At 42.7% G+C, this 18278-nt stretch overlaps 1 protein-coding gene across 17 annotated transcripts in view; it reads left to right on the top strand.

The window, feature by feature from the left end:
• The window catches only part of PTPRF (protein tyrosine phosphatase receptor type F), a 606212-nt gene that overhangs the window by 556973 nt on the left and 30961 nt on the right, over positions 1-18278 (top strand). For all 17 annotated transcript variants that reach the window (XM_067467927.1, XM_060773314.2, XM_067467925.1 and 14 more), the window contains one exon: positions 16711-16834. In XM_067467927.1, coding sequence (XP_067324028.1) covers positions 16711-16834 — 124 coding nt within the window. The remainder of the gene's footprint in view (positions 1-16710; positions 16835-18278) is intronic.

Below are 18278 nucleotides of genomic sequence, written 5' to 3'. Positions count from 1 at the left end.
CCGAGCTGTATGGCCATGTTCCAGAAGCATTCTCTCCTGACGTTTTGCCCACATCTCTGGCAGGCATCAGCAACTCCATTGTTGCTTAGCTAAAGAGAATGTGGGGCCTAAGAAGATTTGAGGTAACTGTTAAATCCAGGGAGATATCGGACACAGGCAGTCCCCAAGTTACAAACATCCGACTTACAAACAACTCGTAGATACAAATGGGACAGCCAGCTGGGGAGTGGTGTTGCTAGCTTGCCCTTTCTTCCTAGCCAAGATTCCTGGCAAAGAAGGCTGGCAATAAGCTCTTCTGACACTTACCTCCAGCCATGGCTGAGGAGCCTTAGCTGGCTAGGAAGCTTGTGGCCAGTTTCCCTCGCCCTTCCTCTGCAGTGACGGCTGGAGGCAAGGAGCAAAGGATGCTCCTGCCAGTCTCCCTTCACCAGACCCTTGACTGGGGCAAGGGAGACTGATCTTTCCAACAGGGGCACAGACAGCAAAACAAACATTAAAGGGTTGTTAACCAGAGCCCCCTGGTGACACAGTGGGTTAAACCGCTGAGCTGTTGAACTTGCTGATCGAAAGGTTGGCGGTTCAAATCCGAGGAGCGGGGTGAGCTCCCCCTGTTAGCCCCAGCTTTTGTCAAACTAGCAGTTCGAAAACATGCCAGTGTAAGTAGATCAATAGATACCACTTTGACAGGAAGAGAATGGTGCTCCATGCAGTCATGCTGGCCACATGACCTAGGAAGTGTCTATGGACAACGCTGGTTCTTCGACTTAGAAATGTAGATGAGCACCTCCCCCAGAGTCGGATATGACTAGACTTAATGTCAAGGGAAAACCTTTACCGTTATCCCTTCCCTATGTTATCCAAAATAAAAAGTTGACTTGAGTTACATTTCAAAATGTCTCTGTTCAAACTTCGAAACAAATTCAACTTAAGAACAAAGTATGGAACCTATCTTGTATGATATTTGGGGACTGCCGGTCGTCCAGTAGGATTATTACTTCCAAGCAGGGTTTCGAAGTAGAGGAACTATGGAACCTATCTTATATGATATTTGGGGACCGCCTGCAGTCCAGTATTATTATGACTTCCAAGCAGGCCTGTGAAGTAGGATCCGGTGTCCTGGACATTCCACTTACAAATCAGTTTGTCCCTGGGCACTTAGTTTTACAGGCCATTGGGATAGGATCTCAGGGGAAGGAGGGTGGAGAATGCTATAGATTGCATAGTACCACTTGAAGAGTCCATTAGATACATTTATCACCCACATAGCCATCTTGCAAATCTGTCCAGTTTTCTCGTTCTAGTTTCAGAAAAACCCTTATGTATATTTCTCAAGCTTAAGTAGATCCTAAACTATAAAGGGGGGGGGGGCGTGATTAGTATTGATATTTTATTTCAGGAACTGTGCTGTTTTGTAACCCAGATGAAGCCATTTGTCCCTTTTTCCAAACCAGAGTGAGCTCAGTACCAGCAGGGAATTTTCTCATTTGCACAGAACAGTCCTTAGCAATAGGGACCCTCCCTGAAATTGAACAAAACGCAAACAAAATATTCGTGTCTTTTTCCTTAGTGCCATTGGAGAAAATTGAAATTTCTAGGCCTAGCAAGCATATTGATACCACTGACACACTATTAAGGGAAATAGCAGATGCTGCAGAGCAAAAATATAGCAGCATGATGTAAGAGGAGAAGTCTAGAAAAATAGGTGGATGATTCAAGAGCAATCTTGTATATCAAAACTGAGTAATGGTAGAGTAACCCAGCAGTGGGAGATGGAGGTGTGTTGCCAAAGAGGGGTGGGGAGAGTGCACTCCTGTACAAATATATTTATCACAGCCCACACCCACTCCCCAAAAACTCAGATTCCACTCGGTCTGTGAGACGTAGAATCCAGCATACAATCATTCCTTTCACTGGATTTACATCTAGTGCCAATAACTTGGTCCAAGCAGCAAAGAGGGAAGGGAAGCCTATCATGCTGTCATTAATTTTTGGGAAGAATTATATTTCTGTGTATTCATCCAAAACTAGGAGCAAAACATTCCCCAAACAAGTCTACAAATTGTGTGCTTGGTTTCACAGGCACTTCAGAGGCCTAAATGCTTTCTTGCATTTAATAATAATAATAATAATAATAATAATAATAATAATCCTTTATTGTTACTCCGCTACCATCTCCCGAAGAACTCAGTGCGGCTTACAAGAGGCCGGGCCCAATTACAACAATAAATAAAAAAAAAAACAACAACAACAATACAGCAAATTAAAATCAAAAAACAAGGCAATAACATTAACAACACACAGTGACACAATTTAAAATCTATGGCAGGGCCAAATGTAATAATTAAAATTAAAAAGTGCTGGGCATGATCAGGTGAAAAGGGTTTTGGAGAGGGATGGGTATGCAGATATCCTGAATCTCTGTTAAAGTGCATTGGGGACATAATGCTTAGAGTTTCCTTATTCTGGGAAGGCACACTTTATTTATACCCCGCCTCCATCTCCCCAGGGGACTCGGAGCGGCTTACATGAGGCCAAGCCCAACAACACATCAGTAACAAAAAAGCAATAACAGAAAATAACAACAACACAATTAAATAAATCACATATAAACATTAACATACAAGGATTTAAAACCAGATGTAATAGTTAAAAATTAAAAAATAACTCTGTTCATGAACAGGTAGGATATATCTAATAGCAGGATTTTAAAGATGTGAGGGGAGCGCAATCCAAACAGATAGTTAAAGTGCATTTGGCGACATTTTGCTGGGAATTGTTTCCTTATTCCGGGAAGGCACACTGGAACAGCCACGTTTTCAGGCTCCTCTTAAAGACTGCCAATGTTGGGGCATGCCTGATGTCCCTGGGAAGTGAGTTCCAGAGTCGGGGGGCCACCACCGAGAAGGCCCTCTCCCTCATCCCCACCAATCGTGCCTGCGAGGGAGGCGGGAGCGAGAGCAGGTCCTCTCCAGATGAACAAAGAGACCGTGTGGGTTTATACACGGAAATGCGGTCACGCAGGTAGGCGGGTCCCAAATCGTTCAGGGCTTTGTAGGTAAGAACCTGCACCTTGAATTCGTCAAAAGCATGCCAGAAGAGCCAGGTTTTTATGTCTTTCTTAAAGGCTGCCAGGGTGGGGACTTGCCTAATCTCACTAGGTAGTGAGTTCCAAAGCTAAGGGGCCACAACAGAGAAGGCTCTCTCCCTTGTCCCTAGAACTTGCACTTGTGATGGAGGTGGGAGCTAGAGGAGGGCTTCCCCTGAGGATCGAAGAGATCATGCAAGATTGTAACAGGAAATGTGTTCACAAAGGTAGGGTGGTCCCAAACCGTTCAGTGCTGTAGGTAATAAACTTCACCTTGAATTGGGACCGGAAAATGAACGGCAACTAATGGAGTTCCTTAAACGGGGGTAGACCGCTCCCTGTAATTCGCTCCGGTTAAGACACAGAATTGGGACAGCATTTAGAAGCATCTCTAAATTAAACCAAACGATCTTATTACTGGAAAAAAAGCACAGAACTGGCAAAAGTTACTTTTTTGGGCTACAATTCTCACTAGTCCCCTAAACAATGTATCCACAATGGATTGGGTGGACTGTAATGGAAAAACGTTTCCAAGCTCTGGAGGAGAGGTACTAAGTTTTGCAACACAGGCACAATAGCAGAGAAAATGGGTCAAGCTTTGTGTCAAGATCTACTTATGTTTGCATTTGTGATGGAGAGCCATGGGAAAATGGCTATTCGTGAGCCATTACTAGCCTAGAGCCAAGGTGTCAGATTCCATTCTTCGGCACCTGATGGAAGCTAGGAGTGGCTTTTGATTGGTCTGGATGGGATGGTCAAGCCAGGGCACAAGGTGAGTCTCTTCAGATACAGTAAACCTCAAGAGAGAATTTACAGCCAGGAATTAGAAGAATTTGCACAATTGCACAAGCATATTAATCATTTATCTACACTTGTAATGCTAGAGAAATGATTGTACTTGAGCTCCCCCTGTTGGATGACTCTCTGTATTGCAGGGAGGCTTTGCCCGCAGGATGCCCAAAGCAGGTGGTCCGCCAGACTGTTGGCAAACATTAGCCACTTTGGAGGTGGGATGCTTCCTCTTCCTCTTCTTGTTGAGTAAGCGAGTGAAACTGGCTTCTGTCACTGACTAGAGAGAAAGAGAGACTATTTTTTCCTGTACTGATAGTAAATAGATGCTGCTTCCTTACTTGGCTCAGGTTCTGTTCTTTGTATCTCTCACTCAGGCAGAAAGAGTAGTGGTGCTATTGATCACAGCCAGGACCAGCCCCAGACATTTCACTGCCTGAGGCAGAGCAGAAAATGTTATGCTTGTGCACCTTCCCCTGCCCCTCAATCAAGACACGCTGTATCATAACTTGGACAAATTATTCCACCGCCAGAGGCAAAACAATCTTTACCGCAAGTAGCAGTAAAAATACAATAATGATTAACTGTTTGCTGCCTTTTTGTTTCAACCGAAAAGTAGCTCTCTAAATCAGTAATTTTACTTTGTGTCATGATATGATAGAGCCAACCCTGGACTTTATAGGTGTCTGTTGTTCCTCCACCCATGCACACATTTCTCCATATGTGGATGTGGTATTTTTGAGCTCTCCTCCCTGTCCATTGAGATTTAGAGTTAGTACCACCTCGGCCAGACCTGCGCAACCTGCGGCTTTCCAGGTGTTTTGGGCTTCAGCTCCAAAAATTAATGACTATTGGATAAGCTGCTTAGGGCTTCTAGGAGCTGGAGTCCCAGATACCTGGAAGGCCACACACTGTGGGATTTTGGCCAGTTCTGGGCACCACAATTGAAGAAAGATATTGACAAGCTGGAATGTGTCCAGACGAGGGCGACTAAAATGATTAAGGGTCTGGAGAACAAGCCCTATGAAGAGCGGCTTAAAGAGCTTGGCATGTTTAGCCTTAAGAAGAGAAAGCTGAGAGGAGACATGATAGCCATGTATAAGTATGTGAGAGGAAGTCATAGGGAGGAGGGAGCAAGCTTTTTTCTGCTGCCCTGGAGACTAGGATGTGAAACAATGGCTTCAAACTACAAGAAAGGAGATTCCATGTGAACATTAGGAAGAACTTCCTGACTGTGAGAGCCGTTTAGCAGTGGAACTCTATGCCATGGAGTGTGTTGGAGGCTCCTTCTTTGGAAGCTTATAAACAGAGGCTGGATGGTCATCTGTCGGGGGTGCTTTGAATGCAATTTTCCAGGGGGTTGGACTAGATGGCCCACGAGGTCTCTTCCAAGTCTATGATTCTATGACCTAGATGTGTGAGGCTTTTCTGACCCAAACCCAGGTTGCATCAAACATACCAAGATCACAAGTATATGCTTGTGTTAAACCTTCTAATGCCCTTCCCCTGAGACTTTTTTGTCCTTGGAGGAACATCACTCTATGTGCCCACTGACTAGCTGATGGCTGGGCTATGAGTAAAAGTCATGTAAAAGTTCGGTTGTACAGACAATATCGACAGTGGTGAAATTCCTGAGTGTAATAAGCATCTTGCTCCATTTAGATGCATTGTTAAAGAACGGAAGGTGTCTCAGGTTTTTACCATGGGTCTTTTATTCATACGTTCTTATTCTGAGACTTTTAGTGCTGACCCATGTATTGTAAAGCAGGGAAGATATGATTTTGGACCCTCAGAATTTCCCTTTCCTCATTTTGTCCTGCAGAGATGGAGTCCGTCCCCTCCCCAGTGTGGACTCTCAGAATGCCCTTTGACTAATTACTCTGAAACCAATAGTTAAAGAAGCTCTGCAGAATCTGCTTAGCATCACCTGCTGAGACAATATGCTTGTAGATGCTCCTTGAGTGATCAGAAAGCATTATCAGAATGCTCCCATGCATTTGAGCTGTATTTTCCCCCAGCAGTTTGCTTCTAACTACCTGCTACACAGTTAAAACCCATCAGGAGCAATATTAAGGTGCAGATGTGTAGTTGCAAGATGACAAGTACAGCTTAAATAGAGTCATGCGGCTTATATGGCTTTCTACCATTCCCAAAATAGCCTGCCAAGCCTACTGCTTCCAGAGTTTCCATAGTCCATATTCACACTTGACAGCAGAAGAACTCCAGTGGGGATCACTCCACGTGTCACTCCAGAGACACCGCTTGTCACTTCAAGAATGTGAAGCAAGTCCAGCATAAAGTTCACAGTAACAATTCCCACCCTGCTACTCCAATCCTTTTGCTCATACTTTGCTTCTGTCAGACACAAGGAGCAGCCCACAACAGATGGGGGGAAAGATCTTTGGTGAAGGAGGAGAGTGAGGTTTAAGGTAAAGTAAAGGTAAAGGTTTCCCTTGACATTAAATCTAGTCATGTCCGAATCTGGGGATTGGTTCTCTTCTCCATTTCTAAGCCAAAGAGCCAGCGTTGTCCATAGACTCTTCCAAGGTCATGTGGCCGGCATTACTGCATTGAGCACCATTACCTTCCCGCAGGAGTGGTACCTATTTATCTACTCACTTTTGCATGTTTTTGAACTGCTATGTTGGCAGAAGCTGGGGCTAACAGCGGGAGCTCACCCTGCTCCCCGGATTTGAACCAGTGACCTTTCGGTCGACAAGTTCAGCAGCTCAGCAGTTTAACCTACTGCGCCACCGGGGACACAGGAATAAGGCAGAATAATCCTCAATACTGTCTTATTCTTGTGGCGAGGCTGGATTGAGTTATAGTAACTCAAGTAGCCACTTTTGTCTCTCGGCTTGCAAATGCCATTGTGTATTTTCTTCCATGTCTTTATTTGCTAGGCCCACATCAACTAGGAAGAAGTTCGCAGATCCCTGCCTTTTCAGCCTACTATAATTTATCATAGGTACTGTGTGTTTTCATCCCAGTGGTAGACATGATGCTTACAATTCAACACATTTCTAATGACTAATTCAAGAGTCATTGCTTGCTCATTTGAGCAATGTTGTGGCTGGCTGTGAATCAATGCAGTCTTGAGGTCCACAGATTATGTCAGGGGCAGATAACCTAATGATCACCATATATTTTGAACTACGATTTTATTCAGCCTCCTCTGGCATGGAAATTGGGTAGGAATCACGAGAATCGGTCAAGAAGACCCAGAAAGATCCAGCATTCCCATACGTTACATTAACATAGATTGTTTAGGCTTAACTGTATTTACATGTTTGTTGTGATTGTGTTAAAACACTTTCTCAGTCTCTGGGATCAGAAGGAATAACTGCTTAACATCACATCCCTGCCCCAAACTGTATAACTAATAATGTATGATCCCAGGCTGTACAAAAACCTGTACTCTGAAGAAGAGATTACCATATTGGGTTGTTGTAGGTTTTTTCGGGCTATATGGCCATGTTCTAGAGGCATTCTCTCCTGACGTTTTGCCTGCATCTATGGCAAGCATCCTCAGAGGTAGTGAGGTCTGTTGGAACTAGGAAAAAGGGTTTATATATCTGTGGAATGACCATGGTGAGTCAAAGGACTCTTGTCTGCTGGAGCTAGGTGTGAATGTTTCAACTGACCACCTTGGTCAGCATTTGATTATGGCAGTGCCTGGGGCAATCTTTTGTTGAGAGGTGGTTAGATGTCCCAGATTGTTTCCACTCTGTTGTTTTGCTGTTGTGATTTTAGAGTTTTTTTAATACTGATAGCCAGATTTTGTTCATTTCCATGGTTTCCTCCTTTCTGTTGAAATTGTCCACATTCTTGTGGATTTCAATGGCTTCTCTGTGTAGTCTGACATGGTGGTTGTTAGAGTAGTCCAGCATTTCTGTGTTCTCAAATAATATGCTGCGTCCAGGTTGGTTCATCAGGTGCTCTGCTATGGCTGTTGTAAAATTACAACAGCAAAACAACAGAGGAAACAGTCTGGGACATCTAATCACCTCTCAACAAAGATTGCCCCAGGCACTGCCAGGCCATCAAATGCTAATCAAGGTGGTCAGTTGAAACATTCACACCTAGCTCCAGCAGATAAGAGTCCTTTGTCCCACCTTGGTCATTCCACAGATATATAAACCCTTTTTCCTAGTTCCAACAGACCTCACTACCTCTGAGGATGCTTGCCATAGATGCAGGCAAAACGTCAGGAGAGAATGCCTCTAGAACATGGCCATATAGCCCAAAAAACCCCTACAACAACCTAGTGATTCCGGCCATGAAAGCCTTCGACGATTACCATATTTCTCTAGAAAGTGTGTGTGTGTGTGTTTCACAAAAGTAAAATCAGATGAATTTCCACAGTCATTGAACCTGTATGCTAGAAAAAGCATAATTCGTTAAATTTCTGCTATGCCATAGAGGTATAAATGCACAGGAACCCAGCTGGGAAAAAGCTGACAACCATAGATTTGATATCCCACCCACCAAAAGGATCACACACACTCCTGGTACTGGATAGTGTGGTGTGGATAGGGTGATATGCTGATGATGCTCAAAACATGAGACGAAACTTACATATTCCAGTGAGAGGCAGAGAACATAAGTGATGGAAAGTATAAACTTTTCACGATCTGGCCCATCCAAAGACATGTGTGTAATGGGCTTCAGGTGCCTTGCGACCTCCCTTCCTTCACTGCCTTATTTACTCATTTGCTCACCATTAAGGAAGAAACAGGTGCACATTAATTCATCACTGAGGTTTAAATTAAATCATTTTGCTTCTAAACGAGTCACTCATTTACAAGCATATTTAATTAGCAGCTTTTTGCACAGCCAGGTGGATTCCTTCTTCTGCCTTTCTCACCTGTTTGCCCTCTTAGGGGGTCATTAGTGATACACCAGTGGAGAAGTTTGCACCTTCTCACTCTAAGGTGAGGCAACTGCCTTAATGGGAATGCTAAGGCCACGCTGTGGGGGAGAGAAGGGACTCTACAGCACTGCTGCCCTTCCAAGACCTGCAGGTGTTTCACTGAGTCTCTGGGCAGCAGTGTGCATTGCGCAGAGATGTGTGTTGTGCCTCCCTTCTGCCTTTCAACAAGACCCATGGGAGGGTCCTAGAGTGTCTGCATAGTTGAAAATACTGAATCCTGCACTATTGAAGGTCTTGCTACGCATTAGCTGCTCTACTTTTGTATGAGAGAGAGAGAAATTCCTAATAGTTTGCAAAGTAACTTTTCTCATCTCAGGCAACTTGATTGTTCAGTCTGGTGTTTTATCACCTTTTCCTGCTGTTATTGAATCCCATGAAATGTGATCTGCAATATTTTTATTTTAATATTTCATAATGTCAAACCTTGAACGGACTCTACTTTCCATGGTTCTTTTGATATGTAAATAACAGGTCCAGGGCAAGACTTTCTATCTACCACAAATCTGTTGGAAAGAGCAGTAGATGGAATCCAGGACTCATAGAGCATCCAAACTCTCTCAGGATCTAGAAGAGGATACTGACAGGGTGTTGAGTTACAGAGAGAGAGTTTTGGATATGAAGTGGAATGGAGAACGGCCTATGATATTAGGGGAGCCTATAGAATAAATAATAAGTTCTTGTTATATTTTACTACTAGCCATCCCCTGCCACACGTTGCTGTGGCCCAGTCTGGTGATCTGGAAAATAAAGTAATGGCATCTAATCTATGTAATTTCTTTATGCTTGTGGGTAAACAGTATTTCTTATTGTTTCTTTGTCAGTGTGGTTGTGGAGAGTTTCTGGTTTGCCTACTCTAGAACATGCAACATATCATTGTCCTTCTTTAGGGGTCCCTTTCAAATCTATGATACTATATCTGTGTGTGTGTGAATCATATCTATCTATATCTATGGCTGGATGGCTCTTTGTCAGGAGGATTTTGATTAGATTTTCTTTCCCTGGTGAAGAGAGTTGAACTGGATGGCCTTACGTATTTTCTGTTGGTCATGGGGGTTCTGTGTGAGAAATTTGCCCCAATTCTGTCATTGGTGGGGTGCAGAATGCTCTTTGATGAATCCCAGTAACTACAACTCCCAAATGTCAAAGTCTATTTTCCCCAAACTCCACCTGTGTTTATATTTGGGCATATGGAGTATTTGTGCCAAGTTTGGTCTAGATCCTTCATTGGTTGAGTCCACAATGCTCTCTGGATGTAGGTGAACTGCGACTCCAAAACTCAAGGTCAATGCCCACCAAACCCTTCCAATATTTTCTGTTGATCATGAGAGTTCTGTGTGCCGAGTTTGGTTTAGTTTCCATCATTGGTGGAGTTCAGAATGCTCTTTGATTGTAGGTGAACTATAAATCCCACGAACTACAACTCCCAAATGACAAAATAAAAAAAATTGATTGAAGGACATAGATTGGGTTGTTAGGTGTATGCTGTCCAAATTTGGTGTCAATTCACCCACTGGTTTTTGAGTTCTGTTAATCCCACAAATGAACATTACATTTTTATTTATATAGATTTTCTTAATAAATATATTGTTGTTGTCTTAAACCTATCTCTGGCTGGCTGCCGAACTTGAAGTAGAGTCAGGTCATACATACTAAAGAACCAATGTATCAACACAACCACAAGCCCACATTTAAAGGCATCAGTCTGAGACCAACAACACAACCCAGCAAGGAAATAAATGGGGAAACAAGAGCAAGGTGAGCAGCTAGCATTTGAGGACCAGCCTGGGTAAAACAACCTGCCACATATACTAGGATGGTGGTTCCCAGCACTGCCAAACATTGCTCTTTGGTAAATGATTCCTTTTTATGATAATAGAATCTTAGAGGTGGACGGGACCACACGGGTCATCCAGTCCAACCCTCTGCCATACACAGTCAAAGCGCCCCAATAGATGGCCACCCAGCCTCTGTTTAAAAGCCTCCAAAGAAGGATCTACCCACACACTCTTAGGCGCTGAGTTCCACTGTTGCAGCATTTACGATAGGAGCCCCCGGTGGCACAGTGGGTTAAACCCCTGTGCCGGCAGGACTGAAGACCGACAGGTCGCAGGTTCGAATCCGGGGAGAGGCAGATGAGCTTCCTCTATCAGCTCCAGCTCCTTATGCGAGGACGTGAGAGAAGCCTCCCACAAGGATGATAAAACATCAAAATCATCCGGGCGTTCCCTGGGCAACGTCCTTGCAGACGGCCAATTCTCTCACACCAGAAGCGACTTACAGTTTCTCAGGTCGCTCCTGACATGACAAAAAAAAATTACGATCATTTACGAGCATTCTCCCAAATGTTCAGGTGGAATCACCTTTCTTTTTTGTCTGACCACTCTTCAGGAGTGGTGAGCCTCTGGATGTGTTTATGTATTCATTTTATATGAGTTAAACCACTGAATGCTGAACTTGCTGACTGAAAGGTTGGCAGAATACGGGGAGCAGGGTGAGCTCCTGCTGTTAGCCCCAGCTTCTACCAACCTAGCAGTTCGAAAACATGCAAATGTGAGTAGATTAATAGGTACCGCTTTGGCAGGAAGGTAACGGCACTCCATGCAGTCATGCTGGCCACATGACCTTGGAGGAGTCTATGGACAACGCCGGCTCTTTGACTTAGAAATTGAGATGAGCACCACTGCCCAGTCAACTAGACTCAATGTCAAGGGGAAACTTTTACCTTTTTTTCATCCTACAAGGGAACCAAGGCAGTCTACATAATTGGCTTGCCACTGTGAGTGGCAATGTTATCCCCTTCTCTTTCTTGACCCCCCAAGGTTGCCTCACATTATTTCCCTTGACAATGTGAAGTTGGTGCTCCTCAGTACCAACTATTCCATTTGTGTGCAGATGGGGATATTTTTTAACAGAGCTTGCAGCACAGGACAAATGTATTGGACGTGGATATCTAAGTAAATGCAGCAGTGTTCTAGTCTGTTAGTGAAAGTAACCAGAAAAAAATTAAATTCAAGTAAAAGTCAGTTCTCAGTCCATCCCTGTTCCATCTCCCATTTCCTGTAACATTTGAATGGGCTCTTTTGGTTTGTCCAGATGCTGCTTTTTCACTCATAGGGAGAATGAGATGCAGAAATTGAAAATGATAATGTGTAATGTGTAATGTTCACTACAGTCTGCATTTAAAATACACACACAGAGAGAGAGAGAAAGAAGTACCTCTTTCCCAACATAATGACATTTTTTAAAGGGAGTCAATTGACATTAAGAGGATTATAGACTTACAGCCAGATCATACATACGCTTAGTCCAAAATAAGGACCATTGTGTTCAGTAGTATCTCTTCCTGCTTTGTATGTTCTAAGAAGCTTTGAAAGGAAAGTTTGTTCTTTGCAGAGCACAAGCTGGTTTGGCAACTGGAAAGACACAGTACAGAAAAGAAGGGCTTCCCAAGCAGGTCATTCACTCTCCCCAGGAACATCTCTTCCTCTCCCTGCCCCATTGCAAATTTTCTTGTCCAAAAGCACTGAAAATTGTTATTCTCCATGTTAGATTGTAGCAGTTGGGTGGGAGAAATGGAAACCGGGCACACCTAGAGGTAAACACAGGCATGTTACTAATGTATTATTGCCTTATAATCCCTGCAAAGTCCCAGAAAGAAGGAATAAAATCGCAGTCACATCTGGAAACACCCTTGAGTTGGCCTATTTGTAACATTTGCGATGTATTTTTCAAGTGATGAGAAAGTCAGTCATGAGCTGCAGAAAGCTGGGCTGCTTCTGCTCCTGCCACTTTGCACTGCGCTGCCTGCTTATTACTCTGATAATAGAAGATTATAGGGTTCCTGTTGGAAACGTCTATTTACATCCTGCATTTCCCAAACCACCTATTAACAGCACTGTGATGTCATATCCTCCCCATGGAGGCTGTGAAAATCCCTTTTATGAGCCGCTTTGCTCTTCTTTGAATCAGAGATTGTCTGCTATTGAACCTAACATGAAGATTCTCTGTTTTGCCAAAGAACTTGGGTGTCATGTTTCCTTCAAATACTGGTTTCACAGATAGCAGGTTTAGTACATCGCTCACAGAAATGCAGAGAAAGAGATACTTGTTATTCACAGTTTGGGCAAAGTATGGTATATTTCCCGGGATGGCAGGGAGGAGGCAAACCAAAGAAAATGACATTGTTAACTATACTAAGCTGTCTTTGCTCTTCTACACATGTTGCATCCTGTTTTGGTGCCATTATAAAGGTTTGCTCACAGATGGCCATCTTCCATCGCTGTGCCTGTTCACCACTGGAAAAATCAGGCTTTGCTCCAGTTTCCATTATGAAACTTGGGACCTATGGAAAAAAGGACTATATTGTAAGACAGTGTTTCTCAATCTGGGGGTCACGAGGGGGTGACAGAGGGGTTGCCAATGACCATCGGAAAACACAGTATTTTCTGTTGGTCATGGGGGTTCTGTGTGAGAAGTTTGGCCCAATTCTATCGTTGGTGGCATTCAGAATGCTCTTTGATTGTAGCTGAATGATAAATCCCAGCAACTACAACTCCCAAATGTCAAGGCCTATTGTCCCCAATCTCCACCAGTGTTCACATTTGGGTACCTTGAATATTCATGCCAGGTTTGGTCCAAGTTCTTCACTGTTTGAGTCCACAGTACTCTGTGGATGTAGGCGAACTACATCTCCAGAACTCAAGGTCAATGCCCACCAAACCCTTCTAATATTTTCTGTTGGCCATGGGAGTCCTGTGTACCAAGTTTGGTTCAATTCCATCATTGGTGGAGTTCAGTTTGATTCAATTCCATTGTTGGAATTGTCCTCTTTGATTGTAGGTGAGCTATACATCCCAGCAACTACAACTCCCAAATGACAAAATCAATCCCCAACCTCACCAGTATTCAAATTTGGGCGTATCAGGTATTTGTACCAAATGTGGTCCAGTAAATGAAAATACATCCTGCATATCAGATATTTACATTACGATTAAAAACAATAGCAAAATTTCAGTTATGAAGTAGCAACTAAAATAATTTTTTGCTAGGAGGTCACAACAACATGAGGAACTGTATTAAGGGGTCATGGCATTAGGAAGGTTGAGAAACACTTTTCTAGGATGTTAGCCCTTTTTGGGGAGATATACAAAGATTGGGTCTGTTAGGAAACAGCTTTCCTTAGCAGAATTTAGCAAAAGTGATATGCCTCAATCTTTAGAATCTCAGTGTCTTAGGGCCCTTCCAGACAGGCCCTATATCCCAGGATCTGATTCCAGGTTTTCTGATTATTCCAGATTATCTGGTAGTGCTGACTCATATAATCCAGTTTAAAGCAGCAAACCTGGGATCAGATCCTGGGATATAGGGCATATCTGAAAGAGCCCTGAGATAATGTGAGTAAATATAAAGAGGAAGCAACAGTTATAAACTATAACAAAATTTACTAATTGCTCTTAGAATATACATCACTTGAAATCCTACATCTTAATTAATGAAAAGACTTGGTAAAAGCAAGAGCTTAAAACTTTAACATATCATCTCAGCACTGAAAATCTGGGAAGAAAAAAGAGAAAGTTGGTAAATAAGGGGGAGCTTTTATATGACCATCAACCCTGGAAGTTTCTCAAATCACGTGCTCTGGTTGCTTAGATACACAAAGTATTTTTGACCATGCATAGCAATAGGTAAGTGAGCAAATGAAACCAGAGCTAAAGAACGCAGAATAGGTATAGACATGATGGAAGGCATATAGTATTTAAACTCCCAATTTGCTCTAACAGTTGTGAAGAAGATGTAGACAATGTTTGATTTGGGTTGTTGTAGGTTTTTCGAGCTGTATAGCCATGTTACAACATGGCCATACAGCCCGAAAAACCTACAAAAACAACCCAGTGATTCCAGCCATGAAAGCTTTCAACAATACAATGTTTGATTTTCCAACAGGAGCCAACAAATATCGGCTGTTAATAGATGAAGGTATCTAGTATTAGATATCGGTGTTAATAGGTAGAGCTTTCCATGAACTAAGCAATATTTGTCTACAATAGTTAGTCCTATCAAGACTATAAATGACAAATTTGTTAGTAAAACAGGCACATTGTTTGGTCAATTAGATACAGAGTTCTTACCGCTTCTTTATTGAAGATGCCAGTGGAAGCTCGTTGTGCAATATAATCTAGCTGAGTATGTGGTGAGGGAACATGCTGCTAGATGTCACGCTCTGGGTAATATTGCTTCTGCTGTATATTACTCAATTTGATGAGAATGAAGCATTATCTGTGTGCTTCCACTTGGGTGCTTCGTCTTAACCTTGGCATGTCTCCCCACCTCACTCCTTGCCATCATTTGCTTTTTGCTCCATCGTTCCTGGCATAAGTGTATTTGACTTACTAGATAAATGACTCGCGGGCCTCTTTTTACAGTAGTTCTAGCAAATCTGGTAAGCAGAGCAACCTTAAGTGATGAGGGATTTTGATCTGGTGTGAGTGTTGAGAAGCAAATATTGGTCTGAGTATCTGGTTGCCTACCAAGCTGTGGAAGTAGGAATTTGCAGGGAAGAAGGGGCGATTGAGAGAGAGTATTAAGCTTTAACCCACCCACAGCAAACATTCGTAGGTGTTTTTTTTCCCAGGCGACTATTTGTTGCATTAAGTGGAGGGAAGCAGTGGAGAGAGATAAAAGATTCATTGTACTTTTACATACGCACATACTCACACCCACATACAAATCACTTTCCCTTTGAACATCATGCCTGAGGTTGTGCAGTAGAGAAATGTACCTATGTTCTCAAAAGAGATAAACCCTCTACACAAGAACCAATGTGGTCAGGTGGTGGAGTAATGGACAAAAAGCCTAGGAGAGCAGGGCTCAGCCTTGGAAATCCACCAAGTGACCACGAGCAAGGCCCACTCTGCTTTAGAGGGTAACAGTGACAAATATCTTTTGCATAACGTTCCAGGACCACCCCCGATAAGTGAAAATCTGCAGAGTAGGGACACTATATTTATTTTAATATTATTTTAATATTTATACATTATTTAGTAGTTATATACTATTTAAAGTCTTTATAAACTTAAAATAAATCATGTTTCTTTTTTACCGAGTAATCTTCCTCCTCCTCTCCCCCCCCCCCCCCCGGGCGGCTCCCGCCACCCACCTCCCTGTCAGTATGGTGGCTGAGAAGGAAGGAAGGAAAGGAAGAAAGCCCTCCTCGCCTTTTCCTTCACCAGGTGAATTGAGAGAGAGCAAAAGGAAGGAAGGAATGGCCCTTCAAGGCTGGAGGAAGAGAGAGAGGACTGAGGAGGGAAAGCACCTTGGAGAGAGGCGGAAGAAAAAATCCACGAAACAACGAAAATACAGCGATATATATTTTAAATTAATATTTAGTGAAAAACCGCAAAACAGCGAGTCCACTAAAAGCAAACCGTGAAGTAGTGAGGGAACACTATATTATCAAGGTTGCTTTGAGAGTTGGTTGTTGCTTTCAAACTTCAGCTAGAAAGACTGGGGTTTTTTTTCTATGTGAGAATGGATTTTCCAATATGCTGCATATCAGAGAATTTAGTAATATATGAAAACTCCATTCAACACATCATGAATCATTATTTTTGGAGAGTTTCCACAGCATGAAAACTAATTACTGCATTGATTGCAAAAGGGTGAATTCATAAGGTTACTTTGGAGAGTTTAACCATCAATATAGACAGAGCCTTTTTATTTGTCCGTATTGAACATGTTCATGTCAAATACATTTTGTGAATCAGCCTTCAGATTACCGATATGAAACTTGGACTTTGCATTCTGTTTCATGTCACATTCTGCTAATGGGTTTCTTTTTGTTTCAGAATTAAGAAGGGATACGATAACTTAAACAGTTATATATACTGTCTCTTCTTCCTTGCAGTCCATTGATCCTGGGCAGCAGTTCACATGGGAGAATTCCAACCTGGAAGTGAACAAACCAAAGAACCGCTATGCAAATGTGATAGCCTACGATCATTCTCGTGTCATCTTAACCTCTATTGATGGTGAGTCTCTTAGCAACTCTGACGTTAATAAAATGTCCTATACCAAACAATAGGGCCTGAAGCACCATAACATACCAATTTCGGTTAGTTAGAATCATAGTGTTGGAAGACTACAAGGGCCACCCAGTCCAATCCCCTGCCATGCAGGAAAACACAATCAAAACACTCCCAACAGCTGTCTAGCTGTTAAAAACATCCAAAGAAGGAAACTTGACCGCACTGAGGCAGATATTCAAGTGTTGAAAAGTTCTTACTGTTAGGAAGTCCAGATGGAATTTCTTTTTCTGCAGTTCGAAACCAGTGCTTGAGTCCTAGTCTCTAGAATAGCAGAAAACGAGCTTGCCATCTCCTCAATATGACATACTTTCAGATATTTAAACATGACTATCATGTGACATCTTGGTCTTCTCCAGGCTACCGAAGCCACTTCTCATAGGGCTTGGCTTCTGGACGTTTTACCATTTTGGGCGCCCTTCTCTAGATACATTCTAAATTGTCAATATCTCTCTTGAATTGTGGTGCCCAGAACTGGACACAGTATTCCAGGTGAGGTCTGCTCAAACCAGAATAGACTGGGACTATTACTTCCTTGATGTAGACAAGGTATGAGCAAACTACGACCCTCCAGGTGTTTTTGGCTTCAACTCACAGAAATTCCAGCCAGCCTCCCAGCTGTTGGGAATTCTGAGAGTTGAAGTCCAAAACACCTGGAGGGCCAAAGTTTGCTCATGCCTGATCTACACACTATACTCTTAATGATGCAACTTACAATCACATTGGCTTTTTTAGCTGCCGTGTCACTGTTGACTGAAGTTCAGCTTCTGATCTACTAACGACTTCATCATATTGAGATAGGAAAGCACAAGTAACCGTCCTTTTAGCATAGAGTTTCACCCCTCTTATATCCTCAACAGTGCTCCAGATTAAAACCATTGCTTTCCATGGAATAATATTGTTCTGCCCAAAACCCCATACGATACAAGAGACTGCTAATGGTTGAGCAATGAAACAGGATGGGAAAGTTTGATGGTTCCCATCCCACCTGTTTTTCAATTGGAACCATGAGAGTAAAGTGGGATAAAAGGTAGGAGCTCTGAATACGACTGCTGGCCCATATACAGAGTTCCCTCCTTTCAGGACATTTCTACCTCTTTTCAATCCCAAATCATGTGATGCGCTCAGTGCCTCTCCATGTTTGAGAAGAGGCTGAAGTTTCCTACGTTGGGGAAATGTCTCAATGTGATAAGGTGGTAAGACTCCTAGATCCCTTTCACATTTACTGTTTTCAAACCGGATGTCAACCATGTTGTATCTGTTCATTTCATTTTTCTGCCTAAACGTATTACCTTACCTTTCTCCCTGTTGAAATTAATTTTGTTAGTTCTTATAAATGAACAGAGCTGTGATAAAGTGCTATGGGACCTCTATTAAAGAGTCGGGAGAA

Source organism: Anolis sagrei, chromosome 4 (assembly GCF_037176765.1).
Source record: "Anolis sagrei isolate rAnoSag1 chromosome 4, rAnoSag1.mat, whole genome shotgun sequence".
NCBI lineage: Eukaryota > Metazoa > Chordata > Lepidosauria > Squamata > Dactyloidae > Anolis > Anolis sagrei.
This window is presented reverse-complemented; position numbering and strand designations above follow the sequence as displayed.